Raw genomic sequence first — 23,530 nt, forward strand, 5'->3', positions numbered from 1 at the left:
GGCAAGATGCATCTTGCCGTTTTCCTGCATGTCTGTAAATTCCCTGCTTTCAGTAATAGTTGCACACTTCCTTAGCTGCAGGCCTAACTGGCAGCATTTGCCCATGGCTGCTTTGCCAATTGCAATGACCCAGGTTGTGCAAGCAAGTAATGTGCCCCTGAATTGAGTACGGAGTGTCAGGAGGACGGGAGAACTTGGCTAAGGGAGCACATCAGCAGCTGGATGTGCATCTTCAGGTGGTGTTTGAGGACGATGTGTATTTTAATTTGTAGCCCATTTGTTGCAAAAAGGATAGAAGTTTTAAGATATGCCACGGAGAACAATATGGCAATCTGAGCAAAGAAAAGGAAAACAACTTTTCTGTATTTCTGAGAACAAATAGCTGTCTCTACCATCACATCATTGTTTTACTATTACCAGCTAATACAACAGCAGACAGAAAGTGCAGCTGCGGTCCACAGAATATTTGGCACTTCTGGCCCAAACATAATCCCTCATGTAATGAAAAACCTATTTCTATTTCTGCATCCTCGCTACTCTTCATACTGAAGAGGGTTGCGTCTGTCTTCCATTTATTGAAGCTTATTCTTCATCTAGACAGCCAGGTCTGGTTTGTATTAGAAATTAGGTTTTAAATCACTATTTTTCTATTATTTATTTTAGGATTTTCAGGAAGCCTCCAGAGGTGCAGAAAAATTCATCTTGTGAAAAAGACCCTAACACTCTTAATGAACCAAGTCCCAAATCCCTGGCCCACGTTAAAGAATTTTGATGTTTTTAAGGTTCAAAATAATTCAGGCTATAAAGACAGTAATATTACTTCAAGAGTTAAAATGACAGAAAAGAGCCAAAAAAAAGTTTGAAAGTCTGCATGCAAAAGTAAGAATAATCATAATCCTAAGCTTGTCCTTAACAAGCAGTCTCCATTATGGGGTTTTTCCTCCTCTTTTCTCATGTGGCTGGAGGCTTGCATTTCAATGATTAATGGAGTCTCAAGATGTAGAAGGAGATACCTATACACACACACACAAAGAAAGAAACAACGGGTAAAATAAACTTTTGCCTCAATAAATCTTAGGGGCCTAAATTGCATCCCTCTTCTCCTTAAGATCGCTGCTGCCTTGTGGCCAGTTTTAACGTGATTCTCTGCATTTGTAGGTTTCAGCTCTGCACTGCAGTCTAACAAACGTGCACAGTTCTCTCCTTGGAGAAGCCGTTGTATGATATAAGCATGCTAACGCAATACAGCAAGATAGGTGGGACTATGGTGGTGCATCGACTTACTCTGGTACACAGGCTGTGAAATTCATGACACCTCCTTGACTGAAGGCCTAAATACTATTTAAAGTATTTTGCATTTACCACAGACCAGCTGAGATACTCTCAGTTCACATCTGCCCTTATTATGACATTGGGACACTTGCTATGTGCTCCTGAGATTATTCCAACATCTATTAATTTTCTCAGCATATCAATACCAAAATCTTCCAGCAACCCTTTTTGCTTGTGGAGTACGCTCAGGTTTAAACAAAACAGCTATTCGCATACAGGAAGAGGCAGCAGATATGCAATAGCCTGACTGCCCTTTCAGAGTCTTTGTCTAAACCAGGTCAATTCCTACAAGACAAAGGACCACAAGAACAGATAATCTGTTCTCATCTGGCGAAGGGGGAACCTATTCCACTCCAGTGGCATTTGTACATTAATACTTCTATTCTCTGTCTTTCCTCAGAAAGTACTTAGCAAGAAAAATGTGGGAAGAAATCAGCTGATCAACCAACCAGTAAATTAAAAAAAGCTTAAATTAACTGCAGCACTGTTATGCATAATGTATATCACTTTTTAAAAATTAAACGCAACAGAGCAGGATAAATCTGGACATTCCAGAAGAAGAAAACAAACCAATAAACACAGAGCATCTTGAAAGTTTTAAGCAAGGTTCTGTAACATCAACGTATGAGAACGAAATTCTTTTGCCATTCAGGAGTAATATTAATACAAATGCTTGTTTACTGTTTATTTAGTAATAGCCAAGATAAAGACATTAATAATGTCTAATAATCACATGGCAGGTCTCAACAGTGATTCTCTCATTATCAAATCTGCTCACCATACAATTCAATACATGATTTTTCTAACCACCTGCATTCTTTATTTTGGTGTTTAAATTCAAGCTTCTGATGTCAGAAATGATTATGAGAAATAAAGTAGAAGAGAACTTCCTGAATATTAAGAATATTACCTATATGCTGTTAAATAAAACAGGCTTTGGCTTTCCTATAACCGTCATGGTCAAATTCTGCTGTGGAAAAGAAACATTCATTCATACTCAGTGAAAGGCCCACGTCTTAGAGTTCAGCACTTGTCATTTTTCAGGCGAAGATGCCTCTCATCACTAAAAGTAGCCCTAACTCCTTGCAGTGACACAAGCTGGGGACTGGCCAGGGGGCAGCTCTGCAGGAGAGGCCCGAGGTGCCGCTGGCCGGAGAGCTGACCGTAAGCCAGCAGCACGCCCTGGCAGCAAAGAAGGGCAGCAGCATCCTGGGCTGTAGGAACAGAAGCACAGCCAGGAGACCATTATCCCCATCTGCTCAGTGCTCATTAGTCGGCTTCTGCGATAACTGGAGCCAGTTTGGGCCCGCCCAGTAGGAGTAGGGCATCAGTAAACCAAAGCAAGCCCAGCGGAGGCCACCAGGGTGGTCAGGGGCTGCAGCACTTGCCCTGCGAGGAGAGGCTGGGCGAGCTGGCTTTGTCCAGCGTGGAGAAACAAAGGCTGCAGGGCCAAATAGCAGCCTGGCAGTCCCTGCAGGCCATTGGGAAGCCAGGCTCCACACACTGGCAGGAGGATGGGATACAAAGGGTGTAACGATGCATGCTGCGGATAAGGAAATATCAAGCACAAGCCGTGGAACAGGCTGCCCACCAAGACAGCACAGTCTGTGCCCTTGGAGGTCTTCAAGACCAGACTGGACTTTACCGATGACCCAGGTTTAAGGAGGCGGTCGGATTAAAGAGCTCCAGAGACTCCTTCCAACCCGAATTATCGTATAATTGAGAAACCTAAATCTAGAGTGCGAAATTTGTCTCAGGGATCAGATAGACTGTCATGGAAAATAGTGTTTTTCTGATTATAACTACAAGGGTATCATACAGAGCATTAATAACAAGGCACAACATAACACGAACATGGTGTGCTAGGTATTCAGACTCACTGACCTTTGCAAGTCAACAACGTTATTACTGGACATACAGACTTCATAAAATAACTGAGTTTGCTTGTTTGTTTTGTTTTGTTTTTTGGTACCTTAGTATTGAAGTGAGCTGGCAGCTCACAGATGCAGCAAGACTGCATAGAATTAAAGCCTGAACAAGCAAAAGCTGAAATGAACCTGAAAATTGTTTCTTAAACAGTTTTTTAGGTTACTGAAAGGAGATTATTCACCACTAAATGTGTTGAAATTAAGTTTTCTGTCATTTTATAGTGACGTGTCATTCCTCTTCCCACTGTTCAACTTTTTACTCCATAATTTCTGTAGTCTGTTACCCTATCATTTTCGCAACCTGAATTTAATTCCTACTTTGATATTTTGTCTTCCCGCAAGTTCCTCAAATATTCTTATCTCTTTAGTACACTTAAATTTTTTATTTGTGTGCTTTTTTTTTAAATGGCTTTCATAATAGTGTTCTAACAGCTACGTTAGCTACACTTACAGAATCCATGTCACATCTTCTGATCTGCTATTACCCATTGAGCAATAGTTATAATCCTAAAGCAATCATGTACTTCTACACTTAAACGAATAAAATCTGTAAGCACACTAAGTGCAAACCAACACGATCAGTTAAAGAAGCACAGCACCAAATAACCAATATAAATGAGTCCATAAGTGATCAACTGGTGATCTCAGCATAAATAGCAGCTCACAGAGCAACGTTTCCCTAGGGAGAACTGAGACATTTTACACTGATATTGAACATTGACTTTTCAGAGAAAATGACCGCAGATTTATTTGATAGGTACATCTGACTTAGCATGATATTAGCAAAATTTAATCTTCAATATCACTTATGCTCACCCTTCCTCTGAAAGATGGGCTCATTTCAGTATGTTGGGCCAGCTTATAAAGCATGTCTCAGTAAACTGTCTCAAAGCTTTTTCATCATTTTTTCCCCTGATGTCCTTTCCTAGAACACTTGTTCTGCATCTGCTTATCTCTGCTATCTCTTTGCACTGATGATCTTTTGCCTTCACACCTATGATTCTGGGATTAAATCCTACACTACTAAAAAAAAAAAATCAGTATTTGTGCTGATCAAAGTAAGAACAGGCCATTACGAAACCCAGGATATTTCCTCGTTTTGGAGGGGCAGGGCAACAGCAGTGCATGTGAAGCACAGTACAGCATCCGGAACAGCACCGCTGCTACAAGTCAGGGAAACAGCACCCCCGACGAAGCTATTCTTGCAGCTTTGAATAGAAAAAGGAAATCAAAACAACAACAGCAATTTTAAAGACTGTTTCTCTAAAATTTCCAGGTTAGCCATTGTTATCCTGTTACATCACTTGTTTTAATAGTACTAACCTCTGCCACAGCATGCAGCAGCTAGACTGATGCATTGTTTTTCTCAAGTTCACAGCAGGATCTTTTAACTCTTCTAACTACCAGCATCCATGAAACCTGTGGAAAGTATTTTTTTGGGACTTATCTGGATTGTGTTGTGCAACATGCATTAAAAACACGGACAGACACCCATGCAAAACCCCTCTGACTCCCAACACAAAACATCATCTTGGTCTCCTGTCTCTTGCTGAGGTTTCCAAGCAGGCTTTTTTTTTTTTTATCTTGGTAGCTAAGCAGAAAGTGTTTTCAATTTCAAGTGCTAAGCACCTGATGGCACTTTGTGAGTTATAGAAACATTAGGCTCACTCTAGCTTCAAGTGCTCAGGTTTACTGTATGAAAATCCTCAGCAAAGACAAAAGGAGAATTGAATGGGCAGATAAAACTGCCCCTGCGTGCTGCAAGGTAGCTGCTTCCATTATCTCTGAGATCTCTGCTAGGCAAAACAATATGTGCATTGCTTTTCTTGGAACAAATCTCTACATCGAGCTTTTATTTTTAACCCAGGAAAAGCACAGACAAGCTATACCCACGTAACCTCCCATAAAAATCCTCCTGTTCTTTGTGGCATTATGCAGAGACAGCAGGAGCACATTGCTTGTTTAGGAAAATCATCTCCTTCGCTTAATGGCTCTCCCACACCTTTGGGCTGTGGAACAGGATGCTTGCTAGGCTGGAACCCCGCATCTAACACTCCTGGAGCCAGGCCCTGCCATTCCCAGCATGAGGGCTGAATTTTGTTAGGGGAAGGGGCCAGCGGTTTGTCCTTGCAGGGCTCAAAGCCTCCCTGCTCAGAGCTAGCAGCAGGCGAGCTTACAGCGCTATTTGTACAGAGCTCCTTTCTCTTTCCCAGGTTCACTGCTATCAGTCAGCAAGAATTTCTGAACGTGTGACAGGCATATCCTAAAAGTCAATTACTGCCCCCTAACTGACACCTATTTTCAATGCAAATGTAAGAACAGAACCCTTTGTCACCATCTAATCTCACAAGATGCAAGACTCAAGTGAAACTTGGTAGCAGTGATTGGCAACCAGATGCCCTCTGCCTCTCAGAGGTTCCATCTTTGCATGATTTTCCCTTTTTTCAGTTTTGGTTTCCAGAATGTCGAGCATATTTGATTTCAGTGAAGCTTGGACAAGACAAAGTCAGTGGTTTTCTGACTTTACAAGTAAAATACAACAAATGCAGCATAAGAAATCAGATGAAGCATAGGTTGCCATTTGCCAGAAAAAAAAAAAACACAACACCAAAACCAACAAAAAATCAAAATAAATCAGCTGATACATAAAGTAACCACTTGTATGAACTATTTTGATGAATCCTGATCTGTAGAATCAGGGTCAAAAAGACAATTGGACCTATATCACCATCAATGTCATCTAAATTCAAAAATACTCTTCATGTGAATGGCAAAAGTGGTAGCCAGTCAAATTAAAAGCAGTCAGTTACATATCTGTGTTGTGGGAGCAGTGACATTGGCAGTGCTCTGAATGAGTTTGCAGGTACAGTTTGAGTACTGCATTTGTGAATGGAAGAAATTAGAACAAATGAAAAAGAAACTTCACACAACCACTTGCATTAGCAAATATCTTACTCATTTTGGAGAAGAAAAAAATTCAAGTTGATATCAACACCTAAAGAATACATTTTTGTAAAAGCTGTGGTACACGCACGTATTTCATGCAGAGTAAAGATGAGACTTCTGCTTCCAAGCCTAATTTCATCAGAAACCCCATAAATTTTATTGTCTGACTGTCACAGAAACAAATGAATACTATTGTGAGAAAGATAACAAAATAAATTAACCATCTATTTGCCTAGATGTATTATGTCCAGAAACTACCTACTATGATGCTTTCTAATAGCAAGAGCTTTACCAAAATATTTGTTCTATGCACCACTCTTTTCAGACTTTAATTTTAAATATATACATATATAGGAAATAAAAAAAATAAGTTTTCATTTGCCTGAATAACTGCCAGAGAATCTTTGGCAATACGACCCTTTCTATAGCACAGAAGGGAATATACTATTTCAAGTTTAGGAAGAAAACTGAAATTTATCTGAAGCCTCGTGCATCTTTAAGGCCAAATAACACTGAGGAATAAACGTGTAGCATATGTACTACAGATGCAGTGCAGACATGCTGTTCTCTGTTTGTCATTTTCCTTTTATTTTCCTGTATCATCTCGCACAGGATAGGAGTAGATAAAATAGCATCAACATTAATACTATACTATTTTCACGTGGAGCACCTTTGAACCCACTGTAGTTTTTCATTTCCACAGGAAACAGTAATTCTGGTAGTTGCCCCCCCCCCAATGAAAGTGTAAATACTTGAAAATTACGTCATTTTTAACATACAAACATGTTGATGGTCAGATGGTCTTTCATGCTCCAAGTAAGATTGGCAGAAATCAGAGCAGGGTAGGGGCTTACAAAAATATGGTATTTAATGTTTGGCAGGAATTACTACTGTGGAAAACACAGCAGACGCTTTTTCCCCCTCCTTACCCCTTTTTTTAAAAAAATTGTTTTTCCACTCCACTTTTTTTTAATTGTTTTTCCCTTCCTGCTTTTTTGTTGTTGTTGATTTTTCTCTCCAAGTTTGGCATGAATCTAAAGAGCTAAAAACTAATTTAACATGACAAATGCTTTCATCACTCTCAACCTCTGAAGTGAACACTCTTGACAAAGACAGTGTGTGGAGCATATGCTTTCCTTCTGACACTTTATAAATTACTTCCCTGTAACTGGGTTTCACCACCAGTCCAATATCTTCAGGATGTCCTCATCTGAGTGGCTGAGTCTATGTTGTTCAAATGTCACCCCAGGACAATGGGAACAACTCCCAGGCTTCGTGAAACGACACGTCTCGAAGAGGATTGGAGACTATTATATCTACATCTTGGATGCTGGAATTTACCAAAATGATGTGAAATACTACCAAATTATGCTAAGTATTTCAGTAATAGCAGGCTACCGAAGAAACGGAGAGGTAACAATACTGGCTTTAAATAAGCAGATAACATTTTGTATACTACGTAAGGAATAAGTTAACTGAAGAACTGAATTTTTTGGATTCTCTCTTGAAAGTAGTACAGCACACAGCCACAGAGACAGCTTAAAATGCTCTTTTTCATAGAAATAATCGTAAAGTTTTTTTGCCTGTGTCTATTCCTGTAACAACAACAAAAAAAGGCTTGTTTCATTTTCCAGCTGGTGAATCTGATACGTGTCAAAGTTTCTGCAGAAACTCTGTTGTCGTAATGGAATTTAGATAGAAGACTACATCCATGATAACAAACTGCACACAGCACCAAGCGTACTTTTCGCAGGCACATGCCACATCATAGTAGACTGGTGCCACATGGACCTGCAGGTATTTGTCCCCAAAATCAGTCAGGATAAGTTCCACTGGAAGATTTTGGAAAAATTAGACTAGATAATGATGGCACTGACTGGCCTATAAAGGAGGAGTCTATCTAAATAGCCACACTTGGATGGTATTTTATGATCTAAAAGATGAATCTGTACGCATCTTCCAGAAGAAAAGAAAAAAACGTATCGCTTTTAACAAGATATATTGTCACTATTTTGACAGATGTTTAACTTTTAAAAATAGCAGGATCATCGTTATTTAACATTAATTATGTTGTGTTGCAAAAAGTTCCAAAGGTTATTATGCCCTGTGAATTCATTTGTAGTTTTGTCATTTAATTCATTCTATTTTTATTTGTCTATTATCAGAAAAGCAATTGGAATGCCTAAATCACTTTTAATATTCTTTTCTATCTGCTGTGATACTTTTTTTTTCCCTGTCATTTTAAATCACCCCTGATTAGAATTTTTTTCATGACACCCTTAATCTTCGGCAGTTGCCTGAAAATCAGGTTTAAATCTGCAGACAGCATGTTTTCAATGAACTGCTTCAATTCCCAATTCTCTTTTATAATAGGACAATCCATTTAGAAATCCTGAAGTCTATGCGAACTTCAAAGTATTCTTTCAATATAATTTACGTATTTGCCAGCATTGCATTTTCATTTACTCCCACAATAGTCTTCACTAGCATTGATAAAATCCTCTTCACAGAGCCCAGAATTACCGACAAACCTAATAAGCAGAAACATTCACTGCAAATTTTGAAGACTTTGTTCTGTAACTGTTACTTTTAGCAGATGTATCCCCAGTAATATGACCTCTGCTATGGTGGACAGCAAGAAATTTCCTTTGTGGACATATCCAACAGAAGAACATTATCAGCACCTTGAAAGACTCTCCTAGGTTTGAAGTTCTGACAGCAAAATACACAGGGGGAGTTAGTGCAACGTGGAGTGTTGCCTCCTGCCTGTCTGGGGGGAACTTAAACAACATCCTACGACTTCCACCTCTCTTGGTAGATTAACAGCTCTCATTTTCCCACTGTCCTAAAGATTAGGACAGAACTGGGATTTTGGTACGTTATTCATCTTGAAAACAGAAAAACATTTTTTTCTCCTGACAGACTGACTGGAGCAAGACAGAGTTATTTTGTCTTCACAGCAGTTCAGGGCTTAGTAGGTCAGGAGCTCCAAAGCAAGCTGCAGCAGAGCAGACAGCTGGTATTTCACATTGCTGCTCTTAGCCCGGGAGAGAGAATATTTATTTTTCCCAGGACTGAACTTCTGCACATGGCCAGGAAAAGACATCCCTCTGGGGAAATGCAGAACAAGGCAAGGTTTTTGAAATTTCTTACAGTAAGGAGATGATTTGGTGCCTCAAGTCATACCATTGGAGAACAGCAGTCCCAACTATTTGATGGGTGGGTCAGCTTATAGCTGGTGGCCTTAAGCACATCCCTTCTGCCTTACTGCTCTTCTCAATGCACTGAAGACAATGCAGCTTCCTTTTAGTTTTCTGTCTTTTCTCTCTTTTCCATCACTTTAAATTATTATCACAGACAATCCACCAAATTTATTCAGAGGATTAATTACAGCTATTTTCTGGTTTTGACAACTACTCTTCAATTCATTTATTCTTTACTGTGTATGGCATGAAGCTTGTCAGGTAACTTCTCATTATTTAATCCTTGAGCCAACACACTTTCTAAAACCTGCTTTCTCATGCTCACTAGTCAACTCCATTGTGCTCATCATTCTTTAGTCAGGAAAAAAGACCTCAAAAACTTCTGTCAAAAGGCATCACTTATGTCATGACTTGAAGTGATAGATCATTCATCAATTACTAAGGGTCAACGCATTGCTTTACATTAGCTCTTGTCTTAAATGTTGTAGAAAACTGTGTAAAGCAATAACCACGTTGCAAAGCTTTGCTTTAGATTACAGTAACCTAAATAACAAGGAAAAATGCATTTCATAATCCATCACTTCAAAGTTATGCACATGATTAAAATATTCAGCTTGCAGTATATCATTTCCCATGTGCATAATCACTCAAACCGAGAGCTGTTGTATGATAACTGCCAAGTTCAATAAATCATGTGCTTTCCAATCTTTTTATTTATATATCAAACTAAGCCTGTTATTCTTCTGAGGTTTTCTGCTGAAAAAACAGAGAAAGATGTTTAGTTTTGTAGTATTGAGTATGCTGGGATGCAGGCCTAGCCTACGGAGACAGCAGCAATAAAATAGCTAATCAGCTCTCTTTCACTCCTGGATGTATTGATTACCTATGGAAGATCATTAATATGAACAGTGAGGTTTCCTTAGAAAGCAGCATCTACCCTGTTGAGTTTGATGTATTTTGGTTTTGACCATATAACCTCTCTCTTCAAATGGAGGGAATAGGGAGAAAATTCAGTGCACCTTCACAGGGCTTTTGCATATTATGTATGAACTTCACTCTTCATGGTAGCAACATATTAATATCAGCACAGAGTTTCAAAAATGAACTGAAAAAACAATCTTCACAGGTCTGGAAAGTATTTACAGAAAACATTGACAAGCTACCATATTTTTGCCATTTACTTATGGAAGCTAGAAAGTTTGTGCAGCATGTCCTTATCATCAATGTATTGTTAAGGCACTGTAAAAGGTACAAAATACACATCTAACTGTTGTAGACCCTTTGAAAAACCTCCAAAGCAACAGACAATGAGAAGGATATTGGGGGAAAAAAATAAAAAACGGGAGCATTTTTAAAAAATTTGAAAAAAAACATAAAAGAATAGAACCTAGTGTGGTTATTATTAATATGCTAATCAAAGAAAATAAGCACAAAATTTTGAATTCTCCTTATAAAACACTAAGGATGGGTGGAATATTGAAAACAACAGCACACCAAATAGCTTTATCTATTAGTCAGGCCTAAGACCTATAGGAATTTAGGCATGCCAACAGATACAGAGACTTACCAAAATGATTTTGTGTTTTTTCTCTAAATGCAGCACACTATAGTAATACTTGAATTCAAACACCAGTAGCTTCTGTTACTCTTACGGATTTACTACCTAGCACAATTTTTTCCAAATATTTTCAACATAGGGTAGTACATCCAAAAAAATCCAAATTATATCAGCCTCTTTTGTGTACCCATGACACCTAAAATTAACACGGCTCACTGAGGATCCTGAATTGACTTCTTGCTCTCACTCCGGTTATCACGGTGAACAGGACTTGAGAATCGTATTTTTCTCATTAATCAATATGAAGAATAACAATTTTCTTTGCTTAGTAACTACACAGATTTGTGAAACAGATTAAACCAACCTTTCATCTGCTGAAGCCTCATTTGCTGACATAGCCATGTGATTTGACAGAGAAAACACAGTCTTACCTATGAAATATGCTAGCAGGATGGCAAGCAGGACTGCAGCAGCAATTGCAGATAAAGCAGCACATTTCCAGCTACAATATTTGGAGGGTTTTTTCAGCTTGAACGCATTCCTGGAGAATGTATTTCTAGGTAACAGCCTGGGAGGTGGAGTATAAACTGTTCCTGAGGTCAGTGGGTAGCCAGGAGAAGAGCTACTGAACAGTGGAGTCGTTCCAGAAGATGTCTTAAACAAGAAATGCCTGAAAAACAAAAAATTGAATGATAGTTTAAAACACAAAGTCTTGTAGTTAAGAAATATCATCTCATTCTTTCCCAGCTGCCATAATGCATTAAATTCAACAAAAATAGTAAAATGATTTTGTCTGAAGAAGTAGGGAGAATGAACACTCTCACAATCTTTTTGACACCAAAGCCTAACAACTATCGCTAAAACACTGCGTTGGGATGTCTGCTGTCAGGATATCTTCTTATCCTTTCCATGATTAGATGCAGTTTGACCAGATACTAGCTAAAACATCAACATGATGAATTAATGTCTTTGAGTATGTTGAGACTGTGTCTGGAAGAAGTGGGAGCAGTCTGGTAATGGAGTCATATTCAGATGTGACATCACTGTCGATTCCTTTTTGCCTGAGTTTGAATAGGACTAAACGACTAGTTCCATTACGAAATACCTGTAAGTTTGTTAGTTCAACAGAACATTTCACTTTACAAGAAAACATCCTTTCTGAATTCACATATTTAGATAATTTCCCTGTAGGATAGTAATACCCAGAAAATATTCTAAAACCTATAAATAAATAAATAAAAGTGAGTTTCATTAACAGCCTTGGAAGAAGCTGCCAGAAAAAAAAAAATTAAGAAGCACAATAGTCTTGTAGGAAGGTATTTTACCAGAATTAGAACTAACCACCTTTTAAAAAAAATGCTATGGAGTTTTGGTTTGAACAGCTAAAACTATCATCAGAATTACAAGACTTAGCAGAAAAAAAAAAAAAAAAAAAAAGATTTCTCAGACTTCAACTGCCCAGACACTTGCTAAGAAGAAAATAAGGGATGGCATATACTACCCAACGAATTCTCATAAAATGCTGCCAACTTGGTTCCAGACACAGAAAATGGAGAAAGCCATTCAGAAGCCTGGCTCCTCCAGATTAACTTCTCTTTTCCTAGTCAGGAAGAGCTGACTACCAGCATGTTCCTAGTAATGATAAAAAGAGGAGCAGAGAATAAAGGCAGTGGTCTTCAAGAAGGCCACTGAAAATACACCATTTTTTTTTAGGGTAGTCGTTTATAAAGTCCTTTCATGAATATTATAAATCATTTCGTTTGACTTTTTTTGTTTGTTTTGGTTTTCCCTTTCTCTTAGAGGCCCTAAATGACCTTGTACATCCCACACAACAATCAACAAAATTCTAGTTTACTTCAGAAAGCGTTTCAGCCACCTATGGAAGTAGTAGTATTCACTTTCATAACTTTTTCTTTGTGCTCTGGAGACACCACAGAAAAACATTCAGACACAGGCACACAATCAGAAGTGGCTTTTAAAGCCTAAGTAACTCAAGCAGATTAATTAAAGCCTGGCTGACACTTGTTAGCAGAAGCAGTTTTAGGCCGTTCTGCTGGCTCTGTGGTGCTGGGAGCACAGTGCCCCTCTGTGACAGGACCCAAGGACTGAAGTGGCACCGAGCTAGAGGAAGGATGGGTGGACAGAAGGGAGAGCTGTGGTGATGCTGATCGGATGCAGGTTGCAGGCAGGCAGGCTCACCTCTCCTTCATGCCAGCTGCATCTGCCTCAGCCCAGGCCCCCATGCTCAAGTGAGCCTTTCAGGTTTGGACTTCAGGGTCCCACAACAGGCAGTTCTTACAGTTCTTTCTTTTCCTGCCCCAAAGCAGGAAATCACAGAATTAAAGTGGAAATGGCGGTCCTTGGCACTGTCTTTATCTGAAATGTCAAGGTTTTTAACCCAGGAATTTTATGTGCTCTTCAGCCAAGAAGGCAGCTGCAGTACCAACAGAAATTTTAATATAAAGCATTGTTAAAGTAAACTCAGATATATAATGAAACTCTGCTCCCACCAAAAATGAATTAATGAATATCTAGATATGCTTTAATAGGACATGCCAATCATGTACTATTTCATGTGAGAAGAAATAAAAAAAGTAGAAGAAAATAGTTCCACCATGGTCCACTTTGAGATAAAGTATATAAAGAAAATCAAAATATTTATACACGCAAACATGACTTCTATTATATTGTTAAAACTGCTCAGAACTTGATAGAAGCAAAAAAGGCTGAGAGAAATAGATCTGTGGAAATATTTCATTCCCAAAGCAAAAAAACAATAAAAATAATTGAATAAACAGTTTTGTCACAGCTGCAACTCCTTATCCATGTATTTCAAAAGCTGAAAGTTTACCATGTCTGTATGAGGGTCTCTGACAAAGTGGCAAAGATTAGAAGATAGCCATGCATTACTAAAGTACAATAATTACATCTTCAGAAGATATTAAAAAAAGGCAAATATGTTAAGATATGGTAAATACCACCCACCAAGCCATTTTGGAAAACTGGCACTGCGTTCAGAAGCTGGAGACCAGATTAGCAGAAACACCCAAGGTTACAGCAGCGCACACCAGAATGACTGAGAACATAACGGACAAAGTACTTGCAACCCCCCAGAGTTTTAAGTCTAGATTCAGCTTCTAATGGAAATAAATTGACTTGTCTCAACTCTATCCCTAAAACCAATGATCTATAGCTATATTTCTGCGTGGGATTTGACATGCTCTGGTACAACCAATTGTCTGTGGACCAAAGCTGCAAAGAAAGAACATGAGCATTTATCAACATTAATTATGGTCCCTCAGAGGTAAGGCCACGAGGTATTGTACAATGACTGCTTATGGAAAGATATTATCTTAGTTGCACCCATTCACTTAATTTCAAATAGATTCCATGTTAGAATTAAATAAACTCTACATTCTGTGTCTTAACTGTTCACCTATCAAGTACTGTAAGGAAAAACACATTTACCACCTCACTTAGCATTAATACTTTGATTTAAATGAGGGCTGAAGTTAAATTTTGAAAGCATGGGAATAAATTTGCTAATCTTAGAACAGTCTAATTTCTTTGCATCATAAAGACATTCCTACACTAGAAAACTGCAAAACACCATCATCAGCATGCAATGATTCAGTAACTTAAACATCCACAAAAGGTATGGATGGAGTTTGCATGCTGCTCGCAGAAAATAAACTAATACCACAGCTTGCTCAGAGCTCTCCCCTAAGCACCCTGCAGCTCCCTGGGGGGCCTTGCCCCAAGCCGTGTGCTGCCACTGCTCTGCTCCCGTGCAGGGGCCTCGGCAGAGCAGGGAGCGCTTCCTTACACGCGGTACAGCACCAGCAGAGAGGTGACATCTGTGAAAGCGGAGCTTGCAAGGAGACATTCGACCACGGTTCTGTGGACTACTGGTAAATGGAAAAAGCTATATTTTGCTTTCTTCATTAATTCAGAGCTCTCTATAGCATTTATTTTCCCACAGGTCAAAAGGACCTCTGGCATTCAGGGAATAGTGGTCTGACAGAGACTGTATTAACTTCCATATTCTTTGAGAGAACAATCTTCCCCCCCCCGGTCTTTTCTGGCCAGATTGTCATGGCAGCACGCTGCAAGAATCAGTCGAGAAAAAAATATATCATTTTTTGTGATGAAAAACTGTAATAGAAAGGAAGAACAAGATACTTTAACAGAAATTGCTTCCTTCACTCCTCATACCATCCTAAGCTCATTCTTTATGAAAAAAAGAAATACGGAGAGCTGTAATGCTTAAATTGTCTTTTTCATTCTAGGGTTTTTAAAAGCAATTAATAAATAGAAAAGATACGTACCACGAGAATAGTTAACAGCTCAATTTATTGGTTCAAGGACTTAGAAATGATCTTTAAGCTGTGATAAAAATCACATCCATCTATAATTTTGTGTGACATTTTTGTGACTTTTTTCACTGCAGAAAAAACATAACGAAATGTGGAGCATAACATGCTGGCTTTTACTGGGGAAAAAAAAAATCTAGTCTTCTAAGCCCTTCTCCAAAAGAGTAGCCACAGGACATTTTGTGTCAATGAAAGCCTCAAAGCATCTGCCAAATTCAGACAGCAAAGTTTAACGTCAGTTTTCTTACTTTCATACAAAAAGAAACGAAAGACTGAAGAAAACTATAAACTGTTCTAATGCCTTTTATGCTAACAAGGAACTCTGAGGGTCAGAGTGGTGCAAGACCTGGTTGCTTGGGTCTCTCAATCCTTCCCCAAATGAAGTTTGAGTGATTTCTGAGTGGGAGGTGACTGCGGGAGGTGGGAGAGCAGCCCTGGAGAAAGGGGTCTGGGGGTTCTGGTTGTGGCAAGTTGAACATGAGCCAGCAGTGGGCCCTGGCAGCCAGGAGAGCCAACTTTGTCCTGGGGTGCATCAGGCACGGCACTGCTGGATGGTCAAGGGAAGGGATTGTCCTGCTCTACTCTGGTGCGGTCTCACCTCCAGTACTGTGTGTGGTTTTGGGCACCACAGTATCAGAAGGACATAAAACTATTAGGGAGTGTCCAAAGGAGGGCTATGAAGATGGTGATGTGTCTGGAGAGCAAGACGTGCAAGGAGCAGCTGAGGTCCCGTGGTTTGTTCGGCCAAGAGCAGAGCAGGCTGAGGGGAGGCCTCATGGCAGCCTGCAGCTCCCTCACGAGGGGTGCGGAGGGGCAGGCGCTGAGCTCTGCTCTCTGTGGACAGAGACAGGACCCGGGGGAATGGCATGGAGCAGGGACAGGGGAGGGTCAGGCTGGGGGTTAGGGAAAGGTGGTCAGGCACTGGGACAGGCTCCTCAAGGGCAGTGGTCACGGCCCTGAGCCTGCTGGAGGTCAAGAAGCATTTTGACAATGCTCTCAGACACACGGTCTGTTTTTTTGTGTGGTGCCAGGAGTTGGACTTGATGATCCTTGGGGGTCCCTTCCAACTCAGGATATTCTGTGATTATAGATATATTTTCAATGGAGAGCAATTTAAAATAGACACATATATCAATGAAGTGGACACTTCATAGAAGCGTGCCAATAATTTAATAATAAAACAATTCTGCAGTAATTCAGAACAGACACATCAATACCAGGGTAACACTTCTTTCACTTCTAGACACTGCCATGCAACTATGAACATGGCAGCAGCTGCCCAGCCTCCAGCCAAACTCTACCACTGGCTTCCAGCCTTGGAAGGGGTTGTGATTCCTTGAAGGCTGGGTTCTTCACATCCTGAGACTACATCTTCTAAAAACGCAGTGTCATGTGTTGCCGTAAGTACCAGACCAGCTTGTCACCAGTGTTTCTGCACTCTCAAAGACACAGTTGGACACACAAAAGCACAGTAATTGAAAGCTGCCTTGCAGGAAGGTGGCATGTTGGACAAGAAGGCAGGTGCCAGCCTTTAGGAACCCTGATCTGTCATGTTCTTAAATCAAAACAAACAGGCAACGTTCACAAAGCTGCAATCCAAAACAGAGTAGGTAAAAAAGGCAAAACATTCGTATTGTATCCCAGCTACAGCATTAGCTTTGTACTGGATACCTTTTTACAAGACAACCTGCATTTGATCTTAAGGATGTTAATTAAGATATTGTTGGGTGAGCTTTTATAACCCACTCCAACTCATGACCCTGCTGGAGCTGCCCTTGACAATACCCTCCTGGGGCTCTTGCTGCTGGTCTCGGAAGCACAAAGCATGATACAGCCCAGCAGCATCACCGGGGCCTGGGCTGCTCAGAAAGCCGACAAGATGTGACAAAAAGCTGAGAGAGCCTATGGAAAGAGAAGCTGTAAACTACGGAAAGAAGCATTGTTGCGATGGGGATCATTAGGAGCTCAAGAATGTGAGAGGGAGAACACCAACATGGGAAGGCATAAAATATTAAGGGAAAAGAACAGCAAGGCCAGTAAGGACAACTGGGTTGAAGTGTTGGTGTGGTGGAGCTGGTGGCACACAGAGCTCAGCAGAACCATGGAGCCGCAGGGGCTACCCCTCACCTTCCTGACTGGTTCCTGTCCAAAAACAACTCAGGGTGCCCTACAACAGCCTGTGGGCATGCCGGCACTTAGCCTGCCAGCTGAAATCCTAGTCACCTTTTGCCTGAGTTAGCCAATAAATAATTACTTCACCCTTTAAATTTGTGTGTATCTTTCCTGCAGAGTCTCTTTAAGCCCAGCTGAAGACTGACAGACCGACCCAGAAGCAAGGTGCTAACAGTTTTTCCTACTTACCTATCAGATGAATCTTTACTTAAGCCAAGCTGACACCTTCCTTGTTGCATAATGCAACTATTAAAATCTGCACTGTTTTTTATTCTCCCGTTATGCAAAAATGAAACTGCTAACTAACACCTGGGAAAAAATAAGAGAAATAGCTACAGATATAAACACAGAAAATCAGTCACTCCACATATGTACTTACATTAAAAGGGAGAGAGAGTAGGATCAATAATGCAGATTTGGAACTATTTCGACAATGCTGATTCAGCTCAAACTATAGAACCTCTAAATTCTTAAGTGGAAAAAATTGTATCATTTCTGCCCTAAAGTTCTGAGAAATGTGCTGCAAAGTACAGTCAAAGTGATGAAATCCAATAATGCCTACATTTGTTATTCCACTAATGATAATAATGACAACAGCATTTTGCATTTCAATAGGTCTGTTAATTTTTAGCTTTCTGCATCAATTAATGAACTAATTTTCAAAGCACTTCTATTTTAAAAGGCACACATGTAAGCTCTTCACTATCTCTTAATTCAGCTACTCACTTAACTAGAAATAAAGAAAAAGCACTAGCAACAGGGCTAAATTAATAAGCCATTCGAGTCTATAAATAATAAAATGTTATAATAAGAAACTCAAGTCTCTAAAATAATTTTGTTATCAGTCTACATGTAAATGTAGAAAATAGAATCCTAAATCACATCATTTGGGATTAAAAAGCCACCAAAAACAAAAAGCAACATCCTAAATATACCTGTTTCTTCCTGTGCAGCCATTCATGCTGCCTGTTCATTCTACACAACTCAAAACTTAAAATGCAAACCAACAAGATCATGACAACATGCAATTATCTGCAATCTGTAAAAACTTCCAGTTTGTGTGTTTGTGAGTAGGAGTACGTTACACAGATTTTCAGAACCATCAGTAAATATCTTGCTTTTGCAGTGTTTCTCTCCACCCTTTTTTCATCTCTTATCAGAGTTTACAGTTGTTATGAAAACAGCACTAGATCAGCCTGCTAAAAATGACCTTTCAACAATGTTTATGGAATTCCTCCAAGTACATGGCCCAAATGTACATGAAGTCTCTGTGGATGCTTTTGACTGTGCTTTACTGCCTCTTCAAAATGCTTTTGATTTTCAGATAAGTCCAGAATCTCTCTACGCAGATCCCATTTACGTGGAAAGTCTACGCAACTTTCCTGCAACCTTCTGAAGCAGGAACAAGCAAACAAAAGTTTCAGTTCTTTCCCCAGCCCTCAAACTCAGGAGGACCGAGGTGCTGTAGCATACGTGCCTGTAGTCTTATAGTGTAAGTAGCTGGTAAGAGAAGGCCACCTAAGACAAAGCAAAATCAGAGGGAGGAGATATTTCACTGTTTCAAGCAGTTGTTTGCTGTACCTGATACATACTAGAAATTTGCATTAACAAAAGGAAAAGAGATTTTTCAGTGTTTTGTTCCAAAACATTTTACATCATGTGTAAAGATATCAAAATATTGAGACATTATTCAAAATAGGCAATTGTCAAGAGCAGCCGCAACTTGGAGTTTGTACACAGTCAGAAACTTCAAGTTTACATATTCTGTTCAGAAGTTCTGTGGCTGATCTTGACACCGTCTTCATACAGCATCTGACTTCAGTATTAACAACATTTCACATATTTAATTTTTCTAAAATAAATTTCTCAGCACTAAATCCTGCTCTTCTCCTACTCTGTCCTTGGCTTTTTTGCAATGCCTGCTCTAGCCTGTGCATAGCCACCACATACTATGTTTTCTTCTTCACTGCCGCAAAGGTTGCAGCTACAAAAACACTGGGCAGAGATGTTTCACTGCTGTGATGCTCTGCGATTGTGGGTTCACGCACTTCATTGGTGCAAACTGGGATACAGCTATTGTTGCTACTCCATCCATTTTTCTCCCATTTCTGTCTTTACTCTCCCCCTTCAGGCTCACCCCACACGGTGACTATGTTGGAATCAGACTTGCAAAGAAAGATAGCTTGAACCCCAGGAACAGACAAATATTTGAAGCAGCAACATCACTTTTTTAGGGCTAATTTTTACACATTGTTCAATCTTTAAATTGAACTTTGCTTAAATGACGCCAAATTTAGACCACTGCTTTTGTTCAACGGCCCACAAGATTTTCTAAGGAAACAGGGATTTCATAATCACCAGAAGAGTGGCCATTATTGTTTCTCCTGTATTTCAGGAGAAATGTTGGTATGTTATATTCTTCACTGAAGCCTAGTAAAAAATAGTTATGAGCTAGCTCAAAGAAACTAGAAGCATACATACGAAATTATCTTTACAGCTAAAAGATTTTGATTGAAAATATTTTAAGTATGAGACTAATTATGAGATTAAATAATAAGACTAATTTCTATTTAATTTCATCTTTTTTCCTTTTGGTTTAAGTATTATTAATTATAATGGTACCAACTAAATTAATTAACATCAATATGAGGCACAGGAACAGACATTAGTACATTAGGCAATCTTAGACAAATATCCATCCGTGAAAGCTCTTCTGTTATCCTCATTTATGAGTCATTTCATTTTGACTGGCATCTGCAGATGGCCCTGTGCGAGGTTCCCATCCCAGGGATGAACCTTACAGTGCAAAGAGTGATGCAAACCTTTCCTGCAAAGCCATACTTTTCTCCCCGTGCTCTGTGATAAAGAAGCCCTCAAACCATTTCAACCTGTAAAGCAGAGTGCTGCCTCTCTAGCTGTCTGGAGGTAATGAGACCCACACCGGGATGTTCAAAGGTAGTACTTTCATCATTCATCCTCATTGAAAGCAATGATTAAAGAAGCAATAAAGGAACACCTCTTAACTGCAAAATGTAGAAACCAGCACTTTGGAAAGGAGGAGGAGTAGATGGTTTGAAACAGACTGCAAGAGGACAATAAAAGTTAAAGAGCATTAAACAGCAGCTTTGAGCCTAAAGGTAAAGCAGTTAAGTACTGCAGAAATGAACCATAAAAATAGCATCATGATATGCTACAGTGATACATTCCTGCATCCTTAGTCAAAGATATTTCAACCCTTCCATTATGGACCCTAATTTCAAAGGGAACGGAACAATTATGCAGCCAAAGCAAGGCCCTGTTGCAGCCATAAAGCAGCAGCAGACCAGGTAAAATACAATCCACATTTGCTTGCCTTGAACCAGACCTAAACACACCAAAACAGCACAACTAAGAACTCTGTATAAGCATTTTACAATATTTTAACTCCACCAAAAGCAACCACCTACTGCAAGACAGCTAAGCATAATTATGTTAAAGAGACACAAAGGGTAAATAGAGACTTTTACTTCCACAGCCATTAAGGTCTGCAGCCATCAGCCCACCAGCTCCTGGGTCTGTGCCCTCACAGCTAGTTCAGGATAATCTTCCCAAGAACCAACCATTTGTAGATGTAGGGATAATTACAGAGAGTGATAGGAACTAATTGCTGATGACATGTACCACCGGTGAAGATCAATTTTCTGAAGTGGTGTTTTCAAGTTGGAAGCTGGCCTGATTTATCAGCCTTTGGGGGCTGATCCTCCTCTCTGGCCCCAAACAGCCTCACCTGGGCTGCCCCAGCCCCTCACAGTCCCAGGAGCTCCTGATGGGTTCCAGCTTGGCTCTGTGGGTCGCTTGCCTCCTGCATGGACCCTTTGGCCCCATACTGCAGCCTCGGCTCCAGCCCTATCTCTGACCCCAGCTTCTTCTGCTCCTGCTTGGGATCCCTGGGTGGATCCTGGCCCCAGGCCACCTCTTGCACTGTCCCTGGACCCTTTAAGCTGTCTCGGCTTTGCCTGTTCCCGGTGCAGTCTTTCAAATACTATTAGCACCATGGTTTCTAATTTCCTAATTTATTTATTTATGCATATATTTATACCTGGTCTGAGTATCACATGCATGCTGTAGTATGCAAGAATAGAGACCTGGGAGCTTCATATTTACTTTAAATTTACTTACTTTGTCATCTGAAAAGTAATTAAAAATTGAGTATTTCATGAACACGTTTCATGTTTATGTTTGTATCGAATCAAGAGCCTCATTTAAAAACAAACAAACACCACACCAATTTTAATTTACATCATAGAAAATAAAACAAATGTGATTAACTCCTCCAGAATCAATATTGAAACAAGAGATGGAGAAAGGATGCATTTGGAAAATGTGCTGTCTCCAAGCAGTCTGTGTATTTAGCCCAGACTGCCTAAGATGGCAAAGGAAAGAAGAGAAAAACATTCTTAGCAGAAAAAAATAACAATATTCAGACACACATTGCCATGCTCGATGATTTCAGTGCTTGGCACTGTTAGATAAAGAGACATCTGGAATCTAAATTGTGATCTGATTTTTGTAGTGCTGACATAAAGTATTCCCTTCAGACAGCTCAGGTACCACTTTCCGTTTCATAGTAATGTGACCATTCGCATATTGTTTTCGGCCAAGAGCAGAATCTGCTGAAGGTTACCAAAAGGTGAAAACAAAGTTGAGAAAGTCTGTCCTGATAAAGCAGCCGCTGTCAGCTGTGGCTTTGTCTCCAAAGCACTCTGCTGCTGAGATTAACAAACTGCCAACAGGGAAAAACATTCGGGTGCAGTACTCTGGGAAGAGGCACTGTTATGTGGGATCAGTGCTCACATCAAAGCAGAACGGAAAAATACAGGCTGAACTAACAACTTAGCAAAAAGGTGTCATTGGTTTTTGTGGCTACGGGTATGAATTTAGAGTAAAGAGAAAGAGTTACAGGCTAATTTGGAAAGTCTCCAGTGATTCTGCAGGCATCAATTTCAGCAAAACACACTGCAAAACAGAAAAAAGTCATCATCTTTTGAGTTAATATTCTTGTGATGAAACTTGTCATCAAGTCCTGTCAGGTGTGCAATTTCAGAAAAAAAGAAAATCGATCCTGAAGCACCTCTGGAAGAGTCTTAGAAGGCGGCGGTCCTGTCAGGAGGCTCTCTGACATCTCAATGTTTGCTTCTGACAAACGCAACTACGGGAAACTCCAATTAGCTGCCAGGTATCTTGCGGCCTCCAAAACTAACAGCATTGCTTTGGTCAGCAACATGAATACACATGTATTCTCTGAGAGTTTGTGATATAAAACAGAAAAGGAGAAGGTCCAAAGTTATTACTGGAACTGATAAAACTCCACTGACAGGGAACAGGCACAAAATCAGAACATGGAAGAAGGAAACTCAGACAGCCCAGGTCTGGTTCTTGGGGATGCCAGTATTATGACAGAGAATCATCTTGCAAATAACCTGAGGAATTCCCTTCCTATAAATGTAAATTGGGACAATGTTAAGACATCAGAAATTATATTACAGCTACTGTTGTACCTGAGAATGACTTCATATGAAACCAGAATTAAAAGCATTGTTCTAATATTGGGCAATGAACACAGCACCAACTGGCCCAGGCTGAATAGCTTCAACAACTTCATCCTGTGGTTCTTAGTGATAAATAACAAATTCAGAACACCAAACCTTTTGGCCAGAGTTAGCTCCAAAACCTTCAGTAAGAAGGAATCCCCTTCCTTTTTGTTTCTGGACATCTCATGCTTCAACTAACTTGTATTTACTTTTCATACCCACCTCTTCTTCATAGCATTTGTTTTGCTATTTTAGCCAAGTGAATAAATGTGAATGAATGATGTGAATAAAGCCCCTTGTGGGCAGCCCAGGGCTGGGTGTAGCAGCACAAACTCCCTTCGTGTTTCAGCCTCATTTTCTCCTCATGGCACTACACCCACTGGTGCACAGTTTCAGTACAGCTGTACCAGCTTCTCCCCAGCTCCAAACCAAAAGTCAGTCTGTAATC

The 23,530-nt window shown here is 39.9% G+C and overlaps 1 protein-coding gene across 1 annotated transcript in view; it reads right to left on the reverse strand.

Moving 5' to 3' along the window:
* TENM2 (teneurin transmembrane protein 2) overlaps window positions 1-23,530 on the reverse strand; it is a 511,804-nt gene that overhangs the window by 149,435 nt on the left and 338,839 nt on the right. Inside the window, 1 exon segment of the mRNA XM_050713566.1 lies at window positions 11,399-11,637. Coding sequence (XP_050569523.1) covers window positions 11,399-11,637 — 239 coding nt within the window.

The sequence above is a fragment of the Cygnus atratus genome, chromosome 14 (assembly GCF_013377495.2).
Source record: "Cygnus atratus isolate AKBS03 ecotype Queensland, Australia chromosome 14, CAtr_DNAZoo_HiC_assembly, whole genome shotgun sequence".
Classification (NCBI taxonomy): Eukaryota; Metazoa; Chordata; class Aves; order Anseriformes; family Anatidae; genus Cygnus; species Cygnus atratus.